Raw genomic sequence first — 27,397 nt, 5'->3', positions numbered from 1 at the left:
AAATAAAGAGCAGTGTTTTCCTTGTAATTGCTTAGCTGATCCATTGCCTGACACAATGAGGGAGTGATGGGTAAACCATCCTCTGATCTCCATGCCTGTACAAGTTTTTCATCATTTCTCCCCAAAACTCTGTCTGTCAAAAGATGCATTACAACATGCACAATGCCTCCAAACCATGAACTGAAAACTTCATTTTTTCTATCCTCAAGTCCTAATTATTGTGCCCATTCTCATCTTATATGATGAACAGAAAAAAAAGGATTTTCTTTTGCAATAGTGCTGGCCAGACTTCAGAAACCTGATAGATCCTGGTGTGGCAAAGCCAAGCTCAAAAGTTCCACCAGCTTCTGCTAACTGGCATGAGGAAATTGTCACGGGCTGATCTCAAGAGACCAAGCTGGACTGAAATGCCTGATCAGAGTTTTGAATGAAAGGATGAGCCCCACAGCAGTACAAACACGTGCCAGGGAAAAGAACAGGCAGGATGCATGGAGCAAGCAGGGTTTCCTCCTGTCCCTCCCTCCTGCTCTGCATTCGTGCTGTAATTTTTTTTCCCCTCACTGAAGTGACAAGCTAGATTTGGAAAATAAACGAGCAATGTGCAGCTGAAAAAAAAAAAAACCTGTATTTTTTTTATTTTTGCATGGAAATTTAACGTTAGTGATTTATCAGGTTATCAGGCTGATCTGGATATGGAAAAGGACAGGAATTAGAAGGCTGCAGTAATTCAAAACCAGAAAAAATAAAGAACTGATGATAAATACTAAGTTTTTTTATCTGAGGAAGAGTTGCCACTGACTGAGGCTCCTCCTGCAATAAAGAACAGGCTCCTCATGGAATCAGGAGTGTCAGTGCATGGGGTTAATAATATTCTGTTTGCAGGCTATTAGTGGGACAGATGGGCTGTCTCCTCCTCCACTGTAATCGTGTTTGCTCTAAAAACACTTCTTCAGAAAAAAAAAAAAGTCAATTAGGTAATCAAACATTATTACAGAATCGAATTTCCCAAACATGAAAACAGAAGAAGTTACACAGTATCTTTTCTGCAGTAATTACTGGGGCAGGGACATCCTGATAGGTCTTTTTTTTGTTGTTGTTTTTTGGTTTTTTTTGGCAATGAGAAAACAGAACACTCATTGGCAACAAAATTGGATTTTGCTGCAGTAATACTTTACTCAAAAATATCATCTAAGCCATCAGTGCAAGTTTGGAGGTAAAGAATGCCAACCACTCTGTCCCACTGACACCCATCAAGAAGCCAAGTGTTGGGAGTAAAGCCATGAGAAAACAAGAATTTCCATGTGAAACACTGAGAAAAAATTCCCTACTCAATCTCACCCCTGACCTCGCTTCAAAATCAATTTTTCATCAATACTGAATAGAGGAACAAGGACTGCAGCCTTTGGGTTTTCATTATTTCAAAGTGCTTCACAGCACTTTGAAATAATTAAAAAATTTGAAATTAAAAAAATTAATAAATAGAAATCCTAAGTGAGGTCAAGTGGGGAAGACTCTGCCCACAACTCCTCTTTTCCTGCTGCTGGGTGAATGTAACACCTGAGGCATCAGGTCCAGCTGTGCTTTCCCTAAAACTCTCAATAAACAGCTACAATTCAGCTACCTGCTAATTTCTTATCTAATTTATGCATCTTCCCCTCCAGCTTCTCACAGACTGCTGTTGCTGCTGAGGTCCACATCTTCACAGCTCTCCAAACTGAGTCTGACACCCACACTGACAGTGAAAATTATGGGCTAAATAAAAACACCTGTGAGAGAGAGAAAGTTCCAAGGACTATTGCTAAAGAAAAGCAAATCATTATTCTGTATAATACAGATGGAAAACGTGTAGTTGCTTACCTATGCTCACCCTGAGCAGAATAACAGCAAAAAGGGAGATTCAATTAGAATAAAAAGCAATTAATCCAAAAACACAGCCATATGATTTCACCAGATTAAACAAAACCCCAACAGAAAAGGTACAGAGGCTGAGTGGCCTGTGTAGGGATTTTCTGCACAGTTATTAAATATCTTTAACCATCATTACACATCTGTTCAGGGGAGCCAAGCTGCATTGTCTTTGCTCTTGACTTAAGCAGATTCAGCCCCTCTGCAGATCAGAATGCTGCCCTGGGGTGCACTGCCTCTCCCCTGTGCAAGCTCTGCTCTCATCTCACCACAGAAGGACACACAGCCTGGAGGTGCAGGGGGCAGGGAGGTGACACCAACCCAAACCCTGCTGCTTTAGACTGGCACACAGAGCCCTTCCACTGGCACTCTTGGATTTCCAGCAGTGCCCTGAAATAAAACCACAGCTCTGTGCAAAGCTGCACCTGCACTGATTCAGGTGGTCGTGGCCCATTTCAGAACTGTTCCTGCACTAAAGAAAAGTTTTCCCAAAGAGTTTGTCAAGCTTCTTTTGCACACCTGTTGCAAGAAATGTTTCCCATTAAGTCACATCTGAAGTACACCGCAGCATTTATGAGAAAAATTAAACTGGTAAGAGGGAAATTGCACATTTACAATTTTAATCACATTATTCATTATGATTCACCACTCCCTGCTCCTCTTCAATATTAAACTGTTCAAATTTCTGTTTCTTCCCACCTCAGAATTTTTGGACTGTAAAATCCCCATGGTAAGATTTGCTCCCAAGAAAACAGTGACTTTTGCTTTCCAGAACCTGCAGTTGAGGACAACTCAGCCGTGATTTCCCAGCCTGTTTGAGGACATCTCATTTCATTACTCCACCTGGAGCCAAGCTGAAGCAGGGAGAGCAGATTTCTCTTACCTGTTTGTGAGCATGATCATAAGAGTTGATGTGGTTGTCAAACTCCTGGTGTTTGTAGTACTGCTTGTCACAGAGCTCGCAGTAGAAGTTGGCCTTGAGGTCTTCCAGAGCTTTTGCTATCGTGTTTTTCTTTTCAGCATAATCCTGGAGGGGGGCAGGAAAAAGGAATTTTAGTTTTGCCTGTGATGTGTGAGTGGATTTAGTGCTGCAGTTAATCACACTGGTAAACATTTACACACCTCTGTGACTGAAAGCCTTCCCATATTTGCTGTGCTGCACTGCAATATTTACTGGCTCTGCTGTGAGCACGAACATTTGCACACTTCAGTTTGCCCTGCAGTGCCAGCTCCCCCTCAGGGCTCTGTCAGAGGCCTGAAGGATTTCCCTGGGCTCTGTTTAAATGCAAATATTTATCATGCTGAGGGCTGGGTTCAAGTTCATTTCGATCCAAGCCTCACTCCTCACTAAAATACCCTGTGACAGTGCTCACAGGGGTGCCAGGATGAGGGAAGGGATGAGAGAGCTGACTCCGTGTTCAGAAGGCTGATTCATTATTTTATGATAGATATTATATTAAAACTAGACTAAAAGAACAGAAGAAAGGATTTCAGCAGAAGGTTTAGCTAAGAATAGAAAAGGAATGAATGACAAAGGTTTGTGTCTGGACAGCTGGGCTGGGATTGGCCATGAATTAGAAACAACCAGGTGAGACCAATCCCAGCTCCACCTGCTGCACCCCACAGCAGCAGGTAAGAATTGTTTGCAGTTTGTTCCTGAGGCCTCTCAGCTCCTCAGGAGGGAAAATCCCAGGGAAAGGATTTTTCATAGGACATGTCAGTGACAATACCCAAGCACAATAAGCACGAAGATGCAAATGACAATAATTTATTTACAAGGCTCTTACAATAAAGCTTAACTTACCAAAACAAAAATCACAAAAGAAACCCAGCAAAGTTAAAGAAAGTACAGTGTCCTTCTGGAATGGCTGTACATGTGAACAGAGGAGCACTTTCAGAGCTGAGATGTGATTAATATCTCAGATGTAATTAATATCTCAGATATAATTAATATCTCAGATTTATTTAATATCTGCCCCCAAACCAGGACACACACACATCTCTGCTCACCACACACAGCTCTGCTGACCATTAGAGCACACTCAGAGCTGAGATGTGATAATATCTCAGATGTAATTAATATCTCAGATGTAATTAATATCTCACCCCAAACCAGGACACACACACATCTCTGTTGACCATTAGAGCACACTCAGAGCTGAAATGTAATTAATATCTCAGATTTATTTAATTTCTCACCCCAAACCAGGACACACACACATCTCTGCTCACCACACACAGCTCTGCTGACCATTAGAGCACACTCAGGGCTGAGATATAATTAATATCTCAGATTTATTTAATATCTCCCCCCAAACCAGGACACACACACATCTCTGCTCACCACACACAGCTCTGCTGACCATTAGAGCACACTCAGAGCTGAGATATAATTAATATCTCAGATTTATTTAATTTCTCACCCCAAACCAGGACACACACCTCTCTGCTCACCACTCACAGCTCTGCTGACCACTAACGAGGACATTGCAAAGGAGGCTGTTTAATTCCCCACCTTCCCTGGTGGTGCTGGGGTCTGTTGTGAGGGATGGGGAGGGTCTGTCACGTCAGGTTAGTGCAGTCCCAGCTGAGCACTGAGCATCTGTCACCCCAGTGCCCTGGCTCTGCTTTGGACAAGCCTGGCTGGGGTAGAATCTCAGCCCAAAATCCCAATATTGTTTGTAGTATTAAATTACAATTGATTGATTTTGTTAAACAATATTACATAAACAATGTGTAATATTGTTTAACAAAATCATCCCCTTGGATTTGTTTCTCAGAGTTTCTTCACTGGGAATTCTTTGCTTCAGGTGGATGAAGGCAAAAGGTAATATTGTAATCAGAACATCCAAAACTGAGTGAATTTTGGGGAAAAAACTGTTTGATTGCAGTTTTCACAGCTGACGACTCATATACTTCCAATGTATTTTGGGGACTTTGAAATGGAAAATTTATGTTTATCAGATTAGAATATTTTCATAACAATGCTGTTTATTCTCAAGAGAGAGGAACAGTAGTCATAAAATTAAAATTATATCCAGAAAGTACTTATTATTTAAAGCAGCACTTCAGCTATAATTCAGCATGATTGGACTGCCAGCAAACACTGTTGATTCATGCCCAAACTGAAGTACTCCCTCACCAAAATTTTGTCCATTAATAGAATTGCACAAGTCACTTCAGAGTGGTGTTTTGGATATTGGCTGGCACATGACAAATTCACACATCCCTAACACCTTCCTACGGTGATGTTTCACAAAATCTGCTCCGTTTAAACCCAAACTGAGCTAGCATTTTGTTTCAGGAAATAGCAATACTTTACTCCCTTGAAAATACATTTATGCACTATGGAAATTTCACCTGGGAACTCTGTCCTGAGCTCTTGGAATCAGCTAGCACAAACTGCAGTCCCACCCTTGTTTTTCTCTCTCCAGCCCACGGGGTTTGTGCTCCTGGGCTGGGATTTGGGTCATTTGTCCTTGGTCCCAGCTGGAGCAGGAGTTGTTCTGTCTCCCTGCTCTGGGCACAGCTCACCATGCCCTGATGGGAACCCAGACCCACACACTGAAGCAGCTCAGAACCTGAAAAACAGAAAAGGCAGGCTGGGGGCATCGAGCAGAGGCTGGAGACAGGAGAGGAGAGGGTGGGCACAGGAGAGCAGAGGGGGGACACAGGAGAGCAGAGAGGGGACACAGGAGAGCAGAGGGTGGGCACAGGAGAGGAGAGGGTGGACACAGAGAGCAGAGGGTGGGCACAGGAGAGCAGAGGGTGGAGACAGGAGAGGAGAGGGTGGGCACAGGAGAGGAGAGGGTGGGCACAGAGAGCAGAGAGGGGACACAGGTGAGCAGAGGGTGGGCACAGGAGAGGAGAGGGGGGACACAGGAGAGCAGAGGGGGGACACAGGAGAGCAGAGAGGGGACACAGGAGAGCAGAGGGTGGGCACAGGAGAGCAGAGAGGGGACACAGGAGAGCAGAGGGGGACACAGGAGAGCAGAGGGGGGACACAGGAGAGGAGAGGGTGGGCACAGGAGAGCAGAGGGGGGACACAGGAGAGCAGAGGGGGGACACAGAGAGCAGAGGATGGAGACAGGAGAGCAGAGGCTGCTGGTTTCCCTGCCAGGCTGTTCCTGTCCTTTTCCAAGGAGTGCTGCCTTGGCACGGGAGGCTTTGCCCAGCCCAGCCCGGACTGATGAGGGATAACTGCCCAAAAACTGAGAGGAACAAATGATAACATACTGCATATGGACCTTGGAGCAGGCAATGGGCTGCAGACAGAAATTACCTGGAAACTTACTGGATAGGAATGTTCCTAGCAGCCAAAAACCTCACTTAAACTGGTTAAATATCATCAAGCTTAGTTTCATTTTCATCAAGATCTGCAAACCAGCCTGGAAGTTTTATAAGAATTTTGAATTATGATTTGGCCTGGTAATGAAACTCAGAGCTGGGTGTCACTTAGTTTCTTTTTTTCTCCTGAAAGGCTCATTGTCTGAAAGCCTAGAGCTATCATTCACTGTAGCTATTCTTCATCATTTATATGAAAGATCTCCAATAAGTGATCCCATCTCTCAGCCAGCTTTATTTCTCTAAATCCATCTCCTCCCTCCTCCAAAGCCTTAAGCCTATGCAAATGCTACTGCAAACATTAAAAGCAGGCTTTATTCACAGAGGGGCTGGCACAAACCTGACTGGAGAGAGAGAGAGAGAGAGACAGACAGAGAGAGAGAGAGAAAGAGAGAAAGGGAGAAAGGGAGAAAGAAAGAAAGGGAGAAAGGGAGAAAGAAAGAAAGGGAGAAAGGGAGAAAGAAAGAGAGAGAGAAAGAAAGGGTGAAAGAGAGAAAGAGAGAAAGAAAGAGAGAAAGTGAGAAAGTGAGAAAGAAAGAAAGAAAGAGAGAGAAAGAAAGAAAGAAAGAAAGAAAGGGAGAAAGAAAGAAAGAGAGAGAAAGAAAGAAAGAAAGGGAGAAAGAAAGAAAGAGGGAGAGAAAGAGAGAAAGAAAGTGAGAAAGAAAGAAATGGAGAAAGAGAGAAAGAGAGAAAGAAAAGAAAGAAAGAAAGAAAAGAAAGAAAAGAAAGAAAAGAAAGAAAGAAAAGAAAGAAAGAAAGAAAAACAAAGAAAGAAAGAAAGGGAGAAAGAAAGGGACAAAGAGAGACAAAGAGAGAGAGAAAGAAAGAGAGAAAAAAAGAGAGAAAGAGGGAAAGAGGGAAAGAGGGAAAGAGGAAGAGAAGAGAAGAGAAGAGAAGAGAAGAGAAGAGAAGAGAAGAGAAGAGAAGAGAAGAGAAGAGAAGAGAAAAGAAAAGAAAAGAAAAGAAAAGAAAAGAAAAGAAAAGAAAAGAAAAGAAAAGAAAAGAAAAGAAAAGAAAAGAAAAGAAAAGAAAAGAAAAGAAAAGAAAAGAAAAGAAAAGAAAAGAAAAGAAAAGAAAAGAAAAGAAAAGAAAAGAAAAGAAAAGAAAAGAAAAGAAAAGAAAAGGAAAGGAAAGGAAAGGAAAGGAAAGGAGTACTACGGGGTGCTGAACCCTTCACACAGGTACCTTGGAGAGCTCCCTGCACGCCCCAGCCCTGGGGTATTGTCACGGGGTGCACTCCAGGCTCAGCCTTCACTCTGCAGAAAGGCCAGCCAGCCCAAAAAGGGAGGAATGTGAAATGACAATGCATTATCTATTCCACGGCAATCACTAGAGTGAATATTCGTATTTACCATGAGTGTGAGCTCTTCCATTGCAGCTTGTTCTGCGTTTACCATGGGCTTAAAGGGTCAGGCCTGCAGTCACTGCCAAGCAAAGGCAGTTACAGAAATAAAGAAATAAAGCCCTTCCTCAGGATCATTCACTGGTGCAGCCCTCCCAGAGAGGATTAGCTGCTCTGCTCTGATCCTCTGGATTAGAGCCCATTAGACCTGACAGATGTTCCAGTGTAACCTTCTTTCACAAAAAAAAAAACATTTAAAGCATTTTTTCCTGTTCCAATAACTAAACAAAAAAGTGAAATTGTGGTTTAGGCATTTCCAAAAAAAATCAAACCAATACACTCTTGATCTGGCAAAACTCTGCATTAGCTATATTTATATGAAAAAAAAAAATCCTAAGAATATATTGTTATCAAAAAATTAAAAAAAAAATCAGCCATAACTTAAGAGTAACCTTCTTTCACAAAAAAACCACTTAAAGCATTTTTTCCTGTTCCAATAACTAAACAAAAAAGTGAAATTGTGGCTTAGGCATTTCCAAAAAAAATCAAACCAATACACTCTTGATCTGGCAAAACTCTGCATTAGCTGTATTTATATGAAAAAAAAATCCTAAGAATATATTGTTATCAAAAAAAAAGAAAAAAAAAAATCAGCCACAACTTAAGAGTAACCTTCTTTCACAAAAAAACCACTTAAAGCATTTTTTCCTGTTCCAATAACTAAACAAAAAAGTGAAATTGTGGTTTAGACATTTCCAAAAAAAAAAATCAAACCAATACACTCTTGATCGGGCAAAACTCTGCATTAGCTATATTTATATGAAAAAAAAAAACCTAAAAATATATTGTTATCAAAAAATAAAAAAAAAAAATCAGCCACAACTTAAGAGAACACTTTCCTATAGATAATTAACAGTGACATCTGTGAGCACAATTAACAAAGGGCTCCTTAATTTCTGGTTTATTTACTTGGCATTATAAAGACAGCAGATTTTGTGGAATGAGAGGTACAACTTACTAACATCTCCTCTGCTATCAATCTTGGATTATTTGGTATAGAGAATGTTTTAAATACCTTTGCACAGCACCTCTTTTCCCCATGTAAGCAGCCCAAGCATCACCCACTGATGTACTCGAAGGAATAAATAAAAAATAGAATGCATTAATAATATTAGTACACTCTAGTAACAAATCTAATCCTTTATAAGGTTCCTGTCCTTATCCAGGTGGGGAGGTCACAGGTAAGGCAGGGACATGGAGCACATCCCTCACTTGTCCTGGCACATTCCTGTCCCCATCCAGGTGGGGCAGGGACATGGAGCACATCCCTCACTGACCCTGGCACATTCCTGTCCCTGTCCAGGTGGGGAGGGCACAGGTAAGGCAGGCACATGGAGCACATCCCTCACTGACCCTGGCACATTCCTGTCCCCATCCAGGTGGGGCAGGGACATGGAGCACATCCCTCACTGACCCTAGCACATTCCTGTCCTTATCCAGGTGGGGCAGGCACATGGAGCACATCCCTCACTGACCCTGGCACATTCCTGTCCCCATCCAGGTGAGGAGGGCACAGGTAAGGCAGGCACATGGAGCACATCCCTCACTTGTCCTGGCACATTCCTGTCCCCATCCAGGTGGGGCAGGGACATGGAGCACATCCCTCACTTGTCCTGGCACATTCCTGTCCCTATCCAGGTGGGGAGGGCACAGGTAAGGCAGGGACATGGAGCACATCCCTCACTTGTCCTGGCACATTCCTGTCCCTATCCAGGTGGGGAGGGCACAGGTAAGGCAGGGACATGGAGCACATCCCTCACTTGTCCTGGCACATTCCTGTCCCTGTCCAGGTGGGGAGGGCACAGGTAAGGCAGTTACATGGAGCACATCCCTCACTGACCCTGGCACATTCCTGTCCCTGTCCAGGTGGGGAGGGCACAGGTAAGGCAGGGACATGGAGCACATCCCTCACTGACCCTGGCACATTCCTGTCCTTATCCAGGTGGGGCAGGGACATGGAGCACATCCCTCACTGACCCTGGCACATTCCTGTCCCTGTCCAGGTGGGGAGGGCACAGGTAAGGCAGGGACATGGAGCACATCCCTCACTGACCCTGGCACATTCCTGTCCCCATCCAGGTGGGGCAGGGACATGGAGCACATCCCTCACTGACCCTGGCACATTCCTGTCCCCATCCAGGTGGGGCAGGGACATGGAGCACATCCCTCACTTGTCCTGGCACATTCCTGTCCCTATCCAGGTGGGGAGGGCACAGGTAAGGCAGGCACATGGAGCACATCCCTCACTGACCCTGGCACATTCCTGTCCCTGTCCAGGTGGGGAGGGCACAGGTAAGGCAGGGACATGGAGCACATCCCTCACTGACCCCAGCACATTCCTGTCCCCATCCAGGTGGGGAGGTCACAGGTAAGGCAGGCACATGGAGCACATCCCTCACTGACCCTGGCACATTCCTGTCCCCATCCAGGTGGGGCAGGGACATGGAGCACATCCCTCACTGACCCTGGCACATTCCTGTCCCTATCCAGGTGGGGCAGGGACATGGAGCACATCCCTCACTGACCCTGGCACATCCATCTCTGAGGAGTACAGAGGGAGATTCAGGAAGGAGATTGACAACTGGCTGGGAAAATAATTACCACGAAAATCATCAAGTCCTTTTGATTGCCTTACCTGGAACTTTCCCGTGAGCTGCAGGAGGTGACAGCAAAGCACAGCTCACCAGGCCACCAGCACCATTCCCTTGATCCCCTCTGACATTCTGCTTTTGGGCAAAGGTGTTTCCAGCAGGGACCCCACTGTCCCACTCCAGGGATGGGTTTGGGCCAAGGAAGGAGTGGTAATTTATATTACTTAAACATCAGAGGCTGAAAAAACCTCACACCCCCTTTATTTTTTCTTCAGGACTACCTGCAGCCAGCCAGCCCCAACCAAAACACTGATTGTGTGCAGGAGAGCTGATCAGTATTCTGCTGGAAATGCACACTGGAGATGTGCAAATGTTACAGAACTGTTTCTCACCTTCCCAACAAACACACAGACAGCACTTGCTGTTTGGGTAAACAGCCCAGCACTAGGACAAACACACAGTGAAATCAGAAGGAAGCAGCAGAATGCATTCCCACGAGGGCTGTTTGCTGCCTGAAGCCAGCCCAGGTTTGCAGCACCACATTTCCCAGCAGGGCCAGCAGAGCCCACAGCCCTGCTCAAACCCAGCAGGGCCAGAGCACAGCAGTGCAGAGCAGGTCCTGCCACAGGCAGGCTGAGTCCCCTGCAAGGAGGCTCACACTGAGGCAGCAGCTCCTTGCCAGAGCTGTCTGTCTCATTTACTCACCTACAGCACTTACAGTGCATAATTACTTTTAACTGGGACTCATAAAACCACTTGGCTGGGTTTTTTCTGCCCTTAAAACTAACTGTTGGGCAGGGGCCTGCAGAATTATCTATTTATCCTAGTGCCTTGTAAATCCTCCCTCAGGCAGAGCAGGCACCAGCAGAGGGGGAGTGCTGGCCACAGTCTCTGCCTGGGAGGCTGATGGGGAAGGAGTCTTGGCCAGTGCTCCTGGGAAAACACAGGTCTAGCTGTGGTCAGGACAAATTTATCAGCACATCTCTAGCACCAGTCTTTTGGCAGAGTGGAACTGAAGGAGGCTTTGCTGTGGGAAGGAAAGATTTAGCTCTAGAAATCATCTTCACTGAATGTTCATCACTGCTTAAGGAGGAAGCAGCCTGGGATTCATCTCCTTGGCTCCTCTACATTCAATAGTCCAGTCACTTCCTTGAATTAGAGCAGAGTTTTGGTTTTAAAACACCCTGGGATTTAAACCACCTTGGCTTTTTAATTTCCTGACAGGAGGCACGTCTGAAGATTCTCACAGCTGCTTGACTTAATCCACTTGCCAGGGAGTGTCTGACAGGACCAGAGTCCTTGGGAAAATCAAGCTGCTCTGATTCTTCCCGTGGCACAGGGAACTGGGTGGGGTGAGTGCCTCTGAACCCTGCAGAGCTCACAGCCTGCAGAGGGACAAAGCCCCTGATGGGGCAGATGCCAGGGTTTGTGCCTGGCTGCCCTCCCCCCAAGGCCTGGGACCACATTTCTCACGAGCCCCTCAGGACCTGAGGAAGGGTTAGGGTGCCATGGTTCTTTATTTTCCCACAGGTTAACTGACTGCCAAGTGACTGGCTGCTATCAATTTGTAATCAAAAGTTGCTCTAGGTCTCCTCAAGCTTTAATGAGTTGGTGAAGTTAGTTTTTGATCTAGGAGAAATTGCCAGTTGGGCAAGGCATCAGGGAAACTGAAAATCTGACCCTATATTAAATGGATTTAATTTGGAGCATGTGATTGACCCGGGGTACAGCTCACACCTGAAATTTTGCATACTTAGGATGAGTTCTTGGTGATTATTGCATTCAGCTTTCCTCGACTTGGCTTGTCATGCTTGATTGTAATAATTTTCTTTTCTGTAAGATTTTTAGCATGATCCAACGTAGTGATTTTTTTCTCTTACTGAGCTTTCAAAACAATTTTTTCTTGTTTTTTCTGCTTTTGCTTATGTTTTTTTAAGACCTTTTTTAAAGAAAGCCAAAATTAATCTAATACATGAATTGAAATAAAGATGTTTCTGTCTCATTTCACTCCCTTGAAGAATACAATTTCTCCGTGACTGGTTAAAACTGCAATCTCTTCCACTTTTTAAAAAAATCTGATAAATGGTTATTAAAATACAAAACAACATCTCAAAAATGCAAGCATCACATTTCTCCTACTGAGGGCATTGCAAGTGATATTTTGCATTTAATCAATGATGTTTTCAGAGCCAGAAGAAAATAGTTGGGAGCTACTGAGGAGCTCATGCTGCCCCACTGAACTCAGCACTCCTGGAAATATTTATTTTCCTAAAATTAATCCTCTCAGTGTTATCACAGTCAGAAGAACACTTCATCTATAGAAAAAAAAAAAAAGAAAGAAAGAAAGGAAAAAAAAAGAAAAAGCATCACTGCTTTTGGCAGCATTAAATAATGCAAATAGATCTTTTTACTCAGAAGCCCAGTGAAAAAGTTTGCCCTGATGGGAAATGGGATTAAGTTTAAATTCGCCATAGAGAAAAGCCCTTGAAAAAAAATCCTTCCAAAGATTTATTCTGCTCTTGAGTTGATTCAAAATCCTGTTCACAACCAGTGTTTGAGCGTGGTGAGGCTGCTGCTCTGAGTGAACAGGCAGCAACTCCACCCAGGCAAAGAGGGATGGGACTGCAAGAACAGCGCTGTGCAAAGGCACAGGGAGGTTTGAAGATCCTGTTCTCTCATTTCTGAATTGTTTTTAAGCCTCCAGGCAGGGAGAGGAGCGTGCAGGGGTCCTGGTTTGCCCTGGCTATCCGTGCTGGATAATTAGGGGTGACCTTGGGGCAGTCTGAGACGCTGCAGCTCTGAGAGGAGATGGGCCTGCCCTTCCTTCCCTCTGAAAACACAATAAAAACACTGCAGACATCTGAACGATCTCAGGCTGGAAAAAAACAACCAGAAAGAAGAAATGAAAGGGTACTGGAGCAAATGCAGCTGCTGCTGAGTGCTAAACACAGCAGCCACAAGCCGTGGCAGATACCTGCTGCCCCTGAGCTTTATGAGTGTGGAACCACTGGCCAACAGAGCATTTCTCAGTGCTGGGAGCCTCCCTGGGTGAGGCTGTTTGGGCAGCTGCAGCTCCTGAGAACAGGCAGGGCTGATTCTTCAGTTTGGAGACTTCAGGCCGGATGGAAGACGGTCAGAAATTTCAATAAAAGACAAAGGCAATGGAAGCTCGAGAGAAAATACCTCCTAAGGCTCATACACACCTAAAAGAGCAAGAAGTTCACCCACCCTCTGGCCACAGGGAAGAGGAAAAAGTTTTAGTGGATTTGATACTTTTCATTTTTGTGTTAGAAAATTAGGAGGAGCCGAAGGCCTGTGGCACAGCCATGTGCCAAATTATGTGGTTAGGCACACACTCCTGAGGCTGGCAGTGTGAGAAACAGGAAAGGCACGAGAAAGCATTTTTATTGATCTGTTTGCTGTCTGCTACCCTGGCAAGCATTCCATGGCAGCCAGCCCTGCCACGGGCATTGCCAAACTCCAGTGCCTGGTGTCCCACGGGGGTGCACAAGCTGATGAAAAACACCTAAAAATGATGAAAAACGCCTAAAAGTGATGAAAAACACCTAAAAATGACTGGCCACTGCCACCAGTGGCATTTCCAAGGAGACCCTTTAAAAAGCAGCAGCACTGTGGCCGTGCTGGGAATGGCTTGGATGGCAGCAGCAGGGGACAATGCAGGGAGATGAAGCAGTGCCCATGATCTCCAACTCAAAAATAAATAAATATCCCACTTAAGCATAAATGGTGCATTTAGACTCACCCTGAGTCACACTGTTCCATTTCCTGTCCTGCTTTTCCACACTGAATGCTGTCAAAAGTCCCTGAAGTTGAGCAAAAATGCAGGGAATGACATCTTGTCACGCTGTCAGCCAAGGAAATTGGGTTTTAAATACATTTTCAATATACACTGACAAAAGCTCAGGGCCAGAGCAGAGCCTGAGATCTGAGTGAAGTCTGAGGGACTATTTCTGCCAATCTGTCACACACTGCAGGGCTCAGACCAGCTATTAAAGGAGGAGATGCTGAACCACAAACCCTCTGAGAGCAGAGCTAATCCGCTCGTGGCAGCTTCTCCCAGAAACCAGGGCATTGCCAAAGCCATCAGGTCCTGTCTGAAACCCCAAATATCCCATGTACCTGCACTAGAGAAGTGCCCACAGGTTCCCTTTGCTTCAGGGGCTCTGAGCAGGGTGAAAAAGACAGTTTTGGAGTCCCCAGAAGCTGAAGTGGGGCTCCAGGGGTGCCTGCCCCTGCTCTTTGTGCCTGGCTACTCCTGCTCACTGCCAGCACACCCCTTTGCAAGAGCTCACCTTTATCTACATAAACCAGCAAGCTGATCTAGGTTAATAAAAAAGGAAAAATGTTTACTTGAAATGTGAATCAATTCATCCAGCCAGTTAAGTTCTGTTGTCAGCGTGCCAGAGCAAAGCACAGGGAGATGGAAGGAGATGTGGAACAGCTGAGAGAGATGGCCAAGAGCAACCAACCTTTTACAGGGGAAAGCAAAGCCAACAATAAAAGCATAAGCTCCAAAAGAGATTAATGCAATGATCAAAAAACTAAAATCACGGCCTCCTAATGTCATGTGCTCTGCAGGAAAACAAACCCTCTGCGCTTTGAGGTTTCCATAGAACCACAGATCCAAAGATCTTTATTTTCCAGCCTTGCTAAGTGGCTGTGAACTGCCCAGCAGTCACAGCAGCATGACCTGAGCCTCAAGGGTCCTCTGACAGAGCTGGGAAAAGGCTGGAAGGGAGGAAGGGTGGCCCATCACACCAGACAAAACACCTGCTGAGGAGATGCCAGCTCTGGGGGGGAGCTCAGGGCATTTGGTAACATAAAACAATTTACTGCACAGAATACTTCATGTCCTTGCACTATTCAGCTCCTCCTTGGCCCTGAGCCACACCTGCCCTGCCAAAGCTGTCTGGTTTTAGTCAAAATGAACTCCAGCTGCCTTGAAGAAACAAAGAGCAGACAAATGCCCCGCACCACGGGAACTGGCTGGATGCACAACAGGACTCATCAGTGTGCAAAATCAGCATTTCTAAACCTGATAACCACTGCTGTTACAGAGCAAGAGAATCTGCATGGAAGAGTAGCTGATACAGGAGTCACACGAACAGTCAGTGTCACTCGTGCACCGGGGTCAGGGCAGGAACAGACGAGAGGCAGGATCCTAGAAAGGCAAAGAAGGCTTTGTTCAAAAGAACCGCGTGGTTTTTATAGAGAGGTACCATCGATTCTGTTCTGTTGGCTAACAAACACAAACATCTTTCTCACGCACTGTCCTTGAGAGGAACGGAACAACAAGGTGGAAAAACAAGGTGGAAAAACAGCACCTGCAAGTTGTTTGTAGTCAACAGGTTATCACATCTTTCCAGCTCCCTAAAATCTCTCCCAAGCCGCTGTGAGAAACGCTTGCTGCTTCTCTCTCCCTGTCCCATGGCATCCACAAGTCAGTTCAGTAAGTACTGACTTACATGCAGTAGTAAACCAACCACATTTTATATCAGCACAAGGTGGCTGTTTGTAAAGGAAACAACCTGGAACCAGAGCTCAGCACGGCCTGCTGAGAACAGGGAGTGGACAAAAACACACGTGTGCCCAAAGTTTAGAGGCCTTTGGGTCTCAGACTTTGCTCCTCAGCAGAGCAGAGCCAGGCAAGTGCAGCCCATGCCAGGCTCCTCTGGGTGCTGCAGCATTGATGAGCAGCATCCTCAGAGGGCAGCCTGGTTTTCCTCTCCATTGGACCCTGCACTGCTGAAATACACAGAAACCCTGGGGGTCTTTGCCTCACTGGAAATGAGGCTGGCCTGGGTTTGCCACCTCCTGTGTTCACGGAGATGCACACAGGCAGGGCATGATGCACTGCCACAGCCACACTGCTCCACAGCTGATTACCCTGAGGTCTTTCCATGGGTTTAGTGTGAACACAAATAACTGTCACCCACAGGTTCTATGAAAAATCCTTTCCTTGGGATTTTCCCTCCTGAGGAGCTGAGAGGCCTCAGGAACAAACTGCAAACAATTCTTACCTGCTGCTGTGGGATGCAGCAGGTGGAGCTGGGATTGCTCTCACCTGGTTGTTTCTAATTCATGGCCAATCCCAGCCCAGCTGTCCAGACACAAACCTTTGTTATTCATTCCTTTTCTGTTCTTAGCCAGCCTTCTGCTGAAATCCTCTCTTCTATTCTTTTTGTATAGTTTTAATCTAATATCTATCATAAAATAATGAATCAGCCTTCTGAACATGGAGTCAACTTTCTCATCCCTTCATCCTGGGACCCCTGTGAGCACTGACACAAATAACCACTTTATTTTAAAAAGACACACTCAGCACAGACAGCTCTTCCAGATCAATGTTCCTGTGCCAATTTAAAATACATTAATCTAGCACACACTTTATCAAACAAAAAACTGCATACTAACATGCTGCTTCTTAAAATTGTCCTAACAATGAAAAGGAATTCACCTATTTTTTATATTTCTATATTTATTCCATGCACTTTGGGCATGCAGTGAAAAAATCACTATTTCCCCAAACTGAATTCCATCATATAGCAAAATGCTTCAGGAATATTAAGTGAGATGAAAGTATCTGAAGTACTCCAGACCAGCAATCTGTGTCCTCCAAAGAGGGTGGAAGGGTGCTGGGCAGAGGATGCTCACACTGAAGTTTTGTGTCCAGCTGCTGCCAGGAGGTGTAAAATGAAGACAAAGCACTTGGGGTTTGTGTTCCAGTTTCATCCTCAGCAATGCAAACGAAGATTTAGAGATGCATATTTAAAGCACTGCTCTGAGTTTTTGCTGTATATTTTGATACATCCAGTTTCACATGCAGAAGTGAAAACACATGTTCAGACACACGTGTGTGTGAGAGGAAAGGAGGTGGCACCTTCTTCATCATCACCACTTGTTTCCACAGCAGCTTTGCAAAGCCCTCGGTCCAGCAGAGCCCATTAAATCAGTAATGAGCACGGCCCTGGGCTGAGGGCAGCAGAGCTCCCACAGTGTGAGTCAGCAGCTCTTCTGTGATATCTTTAATTTGGAACAAGCGAAATCCTCTTAGGAGCGCCCGCTGCAAGCAGAAAGGTCAAACAGGAACGTGGCAGAAAATCAATACTGACAGCTCCTGTCACCCTCCACAATCTAGACACTTCTTTCTAAGCCAAATTGCTTCTTTCTAATCTTTCTAATATTTGGCTGCTCCACTCTGTCTCATGTAACATCAAAAAAAAAAAAAAAGAGGAAAGGGGGGGATAAAAAAGAAATAATTACTTTCCTGAAGAGAAAGTTGTAATTTTAGCATCAAAAATCAGAACAAAGCTGGTTCCTGGCAGGGGTTTGTGCAGATACTGCTGTGATCAAAGTTGCATTTTCATACAGAGACTGTCCAAAGTCCCAGCAAAATGACTGACTGCACTCCTGTGTCAGCCACAGCATTTTGGAGGGGCTTAGCCCAAAATTTTGAAAGCCAGTTGGGCCCATTTAATTTTCTTACAGCTCTTTAGAAAGTACACTCCCTCAATTTACAGGCTTTTAACAAGGTTGATTATGAAAAGAGAGGGAAATAAAAATGCCAGAAGGCTTTAGATGGAGCTTTAAAAAATGGCTTTCTTGCCCACTGTACTTCCAATTATGAATAAATACCAGCACTAGTAATCAATACAAGCAACCTGCAGAAAAACACCAATTTTTCAGGGAGGGGATTTTAATACAAAGAAAAGGTCATTCTCATCCAAACCAGATTAATAAATTAGTCATCCCTTTAATGTTGACATGAAAATTTTCCAGGTGCTGCAGCTGTTGGCAATTTGAAAAATGCCTTAACAACAACGGCAGAAATCAGGGATTTCAGCAGACAGCAAATGACAATTTGTGTCCTCCAAAAGAAGCTGGAAACACACAGCAAAGGATCAGTGCTCAGCAGTATCCTGCTTTTACCTGGGCTCTCTCTTGGAGAATGTGACACACAGCTGTTGACTACAATGATTTTTTCTGCACCCTGAACTTGTGAGATTTTTGAGCCATTTTTTCATGGCCGTGTCCCCAGCCCCTCCAGACTGGGATTTCCAGCTCAGGGACCACGAGAGCAAGGGATGCAGGGAGAGGAGCTGTGCTGGGGGTCACCACCTTGGGTTTCTGAAGGAATTCTGGCCAGCCTTTTCAAGAAGGCTGCTGAAGTATTGATTTTTGCCTTGATTAAAAGAAAACCTTTCTTTTAATACCTTCCTCCTGTGCCACAGCATGACAGGGATGAGCTGCATATTTTCCTTCCTTTGGGAATTCCCCAGCACTAACCACGGAGGCTCACCTTAAAGGACTGTGCTGATGGTAAATTCACATTCTCCACATTCTCTCTGCACACAGAGTGCTCCCTTCCTGCAAATGCCTCGCCAAGGGGGGGTATGAAATCACTGCTGGGATGGGAAAAGCTGCTCCTGAAAAGGTGGGAGAAGGAGCCAAAAGCTTCCAGTCCTTTCTCTTTCTGGGGCCAGGGTCTGGCTTCTGCTGTAAAGGGCAAATCAGCCACTGAACACACAGCTCTTAATCTTCACCTTGCACACCTGATTTTAAAGGCAATGAGAACAGAACAATTTCATAGAAATTCGCTGACCTTTAAAAAAGCTTTCCTACACCATTTTCTCTCATGAATAGGTAAGATGTTTACTAGCAGCTTTTACTTTTTCCATTAACAAATACTTTTTCCCCTCCCTACCTGATTCCAATCATAATATTCTCTATTTCATATAAATTAATGTTAAACAAAGCATTTTAAAATAGCTTTTAAAAGTGACAGAGTCACAAAGAGAAGTAGTAGAGAAAACAGTTCAGCAGTCAAGTAAAAATGCAAATTCTTAATATTGAAATGCCTGCTTGCATAATTTCAGAGCTCCCTGGCACCAGTTTTAGTTGATTCAGTCTTTATTTTGGGCAGCTGACCACATCAGAAGGACAGGCAGGAATGTTCTAGAAGAAAACCCCATAAATAACACTTCTGTCCTACAAAACGTGGCATTCCATTCCTCACTCATATCCTTTATTGAGAAGGCTCTGTTGCAGGTTTTTATTATTTCAATTACAGTCATAGTTGTTATGGTTCATAACTGTGTTATGGTTTGGGCTCCTATCTCTGGAACATTAAAATAATGTTTCAAAAAAAAAATCTCAGATTATATAACAATGACAAAACTTTAGACTTTCAAGTCTTGTTCCTCCTCCAAAAGTGGCACACATCCGAGATTTTATAAATGTAGATACACATTTGTGCTTCTAATTTTGCATTTTAGTGTCTCAACACTAGGCTGAGGCTGGGGGAAGACGTTTTGATCAGAGGACCAGGGCGTGCATGCTGGCATTTTTGAATGTCAGGAGAAAGCAGATGGCTTCTCTGCAGCCCTGGCACGCAGTGAGAGCATCCCCAGCTCTGCTGTGGCACCAGGGGGTACCAGGGGGCAGAGCCAGCCTGCTGCACCTCTCCTTCTTCCCAGGCAGAGGGGAGCAGCTCCTCACCTGCTGCTGAAGGAATTGACTGAGAGGAAGGTGACAGCAGCATCACGGTGGGAAGGTGAGGGAGCCAAACAATCCCACCCAGACACAAGAGAGCCAGGTTAATGCCCTGGGAGATGGGATAAGGTGGGCTTGGCTGAGCAGCTGGGGGGAGGAATCCTGCTGTGCTGGGCTGGCTCCTCACCGGCCAGCAAAGCCCTGCTCTCCAGGTTGGAGTGTCCACAGAACCCTCTGGAAGCACAGTCACAGGGAAAGGTGCACGGGGTCCCTCCAGGGCTGCCTGATCACCAGCCAGCACTGATCCTTTGGCTGCAGGGCAGAGCCCCTGCCACACAGAACTTCACTGAACAATAAATTCAACTGCAAATGTGCTGGTTACCTTGAGGCTGAAGGTGCAGCATCACACACCTGGAGCTACTCTGCTCATTACAAAGGCAGCCGTGCTTCAGTGACAGCAATGATCATCTCACACTTGTAAATGCCACACCAAATGAGACTGGCTTCAGATGGTTTCATTCCAGACCTGAGCCCCACGAAAGATGCACTGCAAAAGCCACACTGACTCCAGCTGCTGATTACCCTGAGGTCTCTTCGTGGCTTTTAGTATGGGAACAGCAGAGTGGACACAAGTAACAACCTTAATTTTATCCTTATTTTAGAGAGAAATCACCCATGCCTGCATTCATCATGGAAAAGCAATTTTACAGATTTCATTTCAACAGATGTAGCTCGACATCATTTTGAAGACTGCACTTCAGACTGGACTTGCTCCAGGTTATATGAATTACATATATTAGCAACAGTTGATTAGAAGTGATATACTGGGGATGAACAGCTTTCCTAGTTTAAAATATGTAAACAGGAGCTGTAAGATCACCTAGAAAATGGTTTGACCCTGCAAAAATCCACGGGCAGCAAGGAAGCCTCCTGTGTCCACACTGAAGCAGTGGCTCCCAGCAGCTCCCTGCCTTTGGTTCAGCTACTTGAGGTGCAGGGAAAGGGCAAAAAGCTTTTCCCACAGCACGGCTGGAGGCTCAGAGGATTGCCATGCCTGGACATCAGTTTCTTTCTCTGTCGAGGTTCTAAAAGAGCCCCAAGCACGCTGCAGCTCTCTTACAGACTGACAGCTGAATGCAAGGCTGAGGAGTTGCCCAAACCCACCTGGAAAACAACGTCTGCCTTCCCTCTAATTAAAGCACAAAAAGGAGCTGCCTTCCTCCCCAGAGCCTGTGCAGGGGGCCTTCAGGCAGCTTTTCTGAAACACAAACCAGCCACATGAAGGAGGCCTCCTGGAAATTGTTCTGCTCCCATTTCACACCTTTCTAAAGCCCATTGAAGCTGATTTTTCCTTGCCATTTATAACCAGGTAGCAGGGGAGAACCAAGGGCTGTTCATTCAGGCACCTCTATTTCAATTGTTGGGCAGGGCACAGATTCAGGCCATTTTTAATGGCATAGAAAAGCTTCTTCATAAAAGAGAACAGACTGACTTAGGGAAAGAAAAGTGCTGATGAACTACAGATACTAACTTTCCTTAGCATATAAATCACAGATTTGATCAGGACTGATAAAATCAGCAATACATCAAAGCAAAAAAAAGTGTACATAACTGAAAATAACTCATTGTTTTGCATTCTTTTATGGAGGAGGAGAGATTTGATGGGCTGCTGGTTTGTGCAGTGTCACTGGAGAGGTGGCACTGTCACCCTCCAAGGCACTGGCACTTTTGGGAATCTATAAATGCTGGAGTCAGAAAACAAACTTCCTTTTTCTCTTCACCTTGAGAGCAGCAGTGTGCCTGTGTTCTGTCGTGTCCTGTCGTGGCAGAAGTTCAGCTGAGGTTCTCCAGCTTTACTCCTGTGGGAAATTAGACTTTGACACCTGACCCTGAGTGTTCCAGGCACTGGTTTTGCCAAAATCAGTTCATTTTAACCTGATTTCCCAGGAGAAGAGCAGTGTCACTAACACTGTCAGAGCCACCAAGGCATGCCCGTGTGCATTGTGCTGCACTGCTGGAAGACCCAAATAAAACCATTTCTAGGCCATGCAGACAGGAGTTCAGCTGCATTCCTAATAAAATAGTTTACTTTGACACCTGAACCTGAGTGTTCTAGGTTTTTGCCAAAATCAGTTCATTTTAACCTGATTTCCCAGGAGAAGAGCAGTGTCACTAACACTGTCAGAGCCACCAAGGCATGCCCGTGTGCATTGTGCTGCACTGCTGGAAGGGCCAAATAAAACCATTTCTAGGCCTTGTAGACAGGAAGGCAGCTGCATTCCTAATAAAATAGTTTACTTTGACACCTGACCCTGAGTATTCTAGATTTTTGCCAAAATCAGTTCATTTTAACCTGATTTCCCAGGAGAAGGGCAGTGTCACTAACACTGTCAGAGCCACCAAGGCATGCCTGTGTGCATTGTGCTGCACTGCTGGAAGACCCAAATAAAACCATTTCTAGGCCATGCAGACAGGAGTTCAGCTGCATTCCTAATAAAATAGTTTGACACCTGAACTGAGTATTCTAGGTTTTTGCCAAAATCAGTTCATTTTAACCTGATTTCCCAGGAGATTGGCAGTGTCACTAACACTGCCAGAGCCACCAAGGCATGCCCGTGTGCATTGTGCTGCACTGCTGGAAGGGCCAAATAAAACCATTTCTAGGCCATGTAGACAGGAGTTCAGCTGCATTCCTAATAAAATAGTTTACTTTGACACCTGAACCTGAGTGTTCTAGATTTTTGCCAAAATCAGTTCATTTTAACCTGATTTCCCAGGAGAAGGGCAGTGTCACTAACACTGCCAGAGCCACCAAGGCATGCCCGTGTGCATTGTGCTGCACTGCTGGAAGGGCCAAATAAAACCATTTCTAGGCCATGCAGACAGGAAGGCAGCTGTGTTCCCAATAAAATAGTTTATATTTAAAGACTAAATTCTTTTTGACCAACAAATGCATCATTTACTCCACAGGGAAAATGGCCTTTAGGGGTACCTTGAAAAGACCCCTTTCTCTCCCCTCCCACCTCCCTCTCTCTCACTCACTGCAAAACACTGAGCAATTAAGCAGGTTGCTAAATTTGGTGTGCCCAAACTTCACAGGTTGATAGCATAATGATTTTAATAACCACTTTAAATGTAACATAGTGACAAGTTGACACCCGAGCTTTGCATCCTGCAATTTGATTTTTCCAGAATTCTGTTATGCCTCGGGAATAGCAATATGATTAGGAATAATTTCTTGTTAGTGCTTCTTGCTTTTAACTTTCCCCCCTGCTTTCTGCTCCCGTTACAAACACTGAAAATGCACCAAGAGCAGGTTCCCTGGTAGGTTCCAACAGCTGGCTCCTCTCCAAAGGCTCCTGGCTCTGCCTTCATAAAAAGGAAAGCACTCAGGTTACCAAAGGCATTCCAACCAAAGGCACCCACACCTTTTGTGGAAGTGTGGACATTGACACAAGCCCACACCAGCACTGTTACAACATTCCAGCACTTTGGAATACCAGTCAGCATTTCAGAAAGCACTTGCAGAGCACCAGGGTTTGCCCCCACTGACAGCAGCCCAGACCCACAGCTCAGAGGGAATTGCCACGTCCCCTTGCCCTCACCAAGAGCATGCAGCAAAATATCCTGAGTGCTTCAGGCAGTGTGAAAGCTTCAGCATGCAGAGAGAGGAACTGGGCTCACTCCCTCACAGTGAGCTCTCATTTCTTGGTCAGGAAGAAGGGAGTGTGACAGGAGAGATGTGAAATGGTGCTGATCTGTCTGGGATGGGGACAAATACCAATAATTCAGAGAAACAGCAGCCTCATGTCAGGGGCTGCACACGGCCACAGCTCCAAGAGACACATTGATGAATTATTTTTCATTTTGATATTGAACACAGCACTTTTCCCAGGTTTCAGGCACTGTGGTCCATCCCTGTGTTCTGGCTCTCCAAGTTCTGTATGTGTTCTGAAGGTAACTCCAGCTGGAAGCACAGCATGCAGAGAGCTGGTGTTCAGCACAGTTCCATGATCTTACAAAGCCTTTCAGATGAAAATGTGGGATGCATCCCACCTTTAAGAATGCACAGAGGCACTCAAAGCCAGTACATATCCATCTTTGACATACTCCTGCCTCTGTGCAATACTTTAGGAGTCCTTGAGCCCACACTCTCTACCCTGTCAGTGTGAACACAGGTAATTCTGTTTGCTTGAGTCAAGTCACAGGAGCACTTTGGATCACTGAGCACCACTTCATGAAATCCCTGGGTTGCTATGATTATATATAACACATTTATGATGAGGAATACTCATCCACTCATCTGTTTTTCAAGGCAGGCAAATCTTCATTGAATTTACAATGTCAGACTTCCTCACATACAGGATCGCTCTCATTTCAAGCCTGCATCATAAATAATGCAGCAAATTCAGAAGGAATACAAATGACACACGTAGAGAGCATCTTTCCATCACCTCTAAAGAACTTTAAAATGTAGCTGAGCCATTCTCAGTAATGTACAAGAAGCAGCTTATGGAAAACATTTTAAGGTCTTTAACTGCAGAATATCCACCCCTGTTTTTCTGCATCTAATCTTGAATTACACCTCTGCTTATGCCAAAAGTTTTCTGGAAGATGCAGAAAAGTCATGAAAAGTACTTAGAAAGTACTTTATTGCCATTTTCATGTTCTAATGATGATTAACAAGGCTGCTTTATATGCAGCCCATACTCTGAGAAATGAGTAAAACTCATATTCATTCCAAGCACACTGGGCAAACAGCAGCCTACAGAAAGTAGCATTTGCTGGTTGCACGTGATGAACCAGCCCTCCAGTTCAAGCAGTCTGCTCCCTCATTCATGCTCTACATTTTCAAACACCCTTCCTGGCATTTTACTGCTGTCTCAGAAATAATCAGGCGTAATTCTCACGGTCAGGCATTAATCATTGCCTTCAGACTGTGAGTGATGAATGCTAAATCCAATCTACACCCAGCTTTCCTCCCTGCCTTGGAGAAAAATTTACTGTTTTTCTAAAGACAAAATGGGATTCAGTTGCCTTAGCCAGCCCCGAGATGAGGCAGTGGTTTTGATTCTCTGCAGTGTCTGTAACTTGACAGGACCTACAGAACACCCACACATTTCTGGAGCAGTAGCTGCTGGCCAGACAAAATATTTTAGAGCACTGAACTCCTTAGATTTTCTATTTACAGACAGCTAAGCCCACCCACCTTGTTCATTTCACTTTGGAAGTCTGTTAAAAATATTTCTGGCAACGCACAAAATTTCTGCTTGACCTACCAACACAGAAAATCTGGAAGACACCACTTGTCTCAAAATAAGAATTGCAGAACCATGTCCTGGTACCCCTCTCAACTGGGGTTGTTTTATTTTAACAGCCTGCTGAGCACAGCTGAGTTGTTCCTGAGACTAGTGAAGCCTCTGACTAGTAAGCCTTGGGAAAATGCTTAATATCTCATTTCCAAGTGCTTGAATACCATATCCACTTACATTCTGCAGTAAATATGTTCATCCAAACTGTTCAGCCCCCCAAGCTGACCTGGCTCCCCTGCCTTTGCTCTGGGCAGTGTGAATGCAGAGAAACAAGGAAAGTTCCCTGGGCTGAGCCAGCACTGGGCCATCAGTGTGTTTAATAGGAACAGCTCAGAGTTAGCAAGGCTCTGGATAATTGCCTTCAGCAGCTTCCAGCTCCTCTCCCCGTGTCTCTGGCAGTGAGAGCATAATTCTGTATTTTGATCTCTAAAACAGTGTGATCCCTTATTCCCACAGCTTCCAGACACACACACACACCCCATCACCACACTCTGCTGAAACAGATCCCCACATTATAATGCCACGTTTGTCTCTTTCCAAAAAAAAAAAAAAATCCAGACAGCTATTAAAAATATACTAAAATAAAAGAGAGAGGAAAAATTACCCTTCAAACTTTCAGCAGTGCATTTTTAATCTATCAGAGTGCTTTCTTCACTTCACAAACACCTGCACTATCTCTGCCTCCGTGTTGCACTCACACATTCCAAACCTGCTCATTTAGCATGATTATAATTTACTGCTGATTATAACCACTGCTAAATCAGCTTAGAACATTGCACTGCTTTGACAAAAGCTGATGCCTTTCTTTGCAGGAACATTGCAATACCTCTGCTGTATTTATTTCTGGAAGCCATTTTTTGAAAACCTATACACTATTTTTAGTCAGGCTGTCTTGTGAAATCATCTCCCTGTTGGGCTGCCAAATTTCCCTAAGTGAAACCCAGAAAAATGTGTATTAGATTTAGGATTGCACCTGAGTTGGACCAGATACACCTGGCACTACACTTAAATCAAACTTGGAGTTTTTACACTCTATTTATTTGGAGATGCAGTCACAGATTTTTTTTTTTTTTTGCATGACCAATGTTTTAGTAGCACACTAAAAGCTGCACATGTATTTTATCTACTTTACAAGTCAATCATCTACAGTGGCATTGACAAGTTTATTGCCATGAACTGCGAAGTTAAATGCAATTTTTTATCGCTTGTAATTGCAAATTCTGTGTGTTTTATACATTTTCTGAAAATTCTCTGCTTATTTCCCAAATAAATTAAGGGGGAGAAGAACAAACCCTGTCAGGACAGAGCAGCAATGCCTCCCGTTTCACATCCTGTCACCAGTGCTAAAAGATCTTTTCCAGGTCATCAAAACCATGTCACGAAAGATGCTGGGAAAATAACCATTTGTAAGAAGTTTTCTTTTCCCTCCTGTCTACATTTTTTGGTTTCATATTTATTTAAATCAGTTGGGGGTGGGGGTGTTACCCTCTCCCCTTTTCCATTTCCTCTCCCGTGATTGCAGAGCTGAAGGCAGAGTCACTGATGTCCCTCTAACCATGCCCTTGGCCTGGTGGTGTTCTGGGTTCTGCCACACTGAATCACCCACGACTCCAGCCCCTTCTCTGGTTTCTAGTCTCATTTTCAGCTGTCGTGTCCTTCAGTTTCACCGGTGCTCACTCCCTGCTGCCTCTGCACAACTGCACACAGCCCTAACTGCTGCACCTGGGGGCAGAGGAGGAGCCCTCCCTGCTTATGGGCCAGGGAACAGACTCCTCTGCACCTCCTGCCTCAATACAAAAATTATACAAACATCTTTTCACCTCCAAAACTGCCTTCGGACTTTTCTCGCCTTGCACACCTTTTTGAAACGGATTCAAAACCTGTCAGCAAAAGGCTTTTAGAGAAATCAGGACTAAAAATGCAATTAATATGTCTGCATAAATGAGCAGTGGTATCAAGCTGCACATCTAAAGTTGGCACTGGAGTTTTCACAGTAATTCCTGCAGCACCTAAATGTTAAAATTTGCAGAAATTTAAAATCGAATGTATTCCTGTTCATCTTAACTAGAGAATTATCATGTTTTTAATTAAAGTGTATCACCTTTTTGTACTTCTTTTGCTCATTTGTTCTGAAAAAAACCTCATGAAGTTATAATAAAAAAGTTTTAAACATCCTGAATCTCCCCAGGGATATCCAGATCTTTTCCACACACGACTTTTTCACAAATGCATGTGCCCACAGAATATTGTCTGAGGATAAAATACTGACTTCAGGATAAATGATTTCCTCCAGATGAATTCTACCACATGATTTTTATTTACTTGGACTT

General features: G+C 44.6%; 1 protein-coding gene across 1 annotated transcript in view; it reads right to left on the bottom strand.

The window, feature by feature from the left end:
- The window catches only part of ZNF804A (zinc finger protein 804A), a 132,549-nt gene that overhangs the window by 24,722 nt on the left and 80,430 nt on the right, over window positions 1–27,397 (bottom strand). The window contains exon 2 of the mRNA XM_059868240.1: window positions 2,789–2,932. Coding sequence (XP_059724223.1) covers window positions 2,789–2,932 — 144 coding nt within the window. The remainder of the gene's footprint in view (window positions 1–2,788; window positions 2,933–27,397) is intronic.

Source organism: Haemorhous mexicanus, chromosome 26, assembly GCF_027477595.1.
Source record: "Haemorhous mexicanus isolate bHaeMex1 chromosome 26, bHaeMex1.pri, whole genome shotgun sequence".
Lineage (NCBI taxonomy): Eukaryota > Metazoa > Chordata > Aves > Passeriformes > Fringillidae > Haemorhous > Haemorhous mexicanus.
This window is presented reverse-complemented; position numbering and strand designations above follow the sequence as displayed.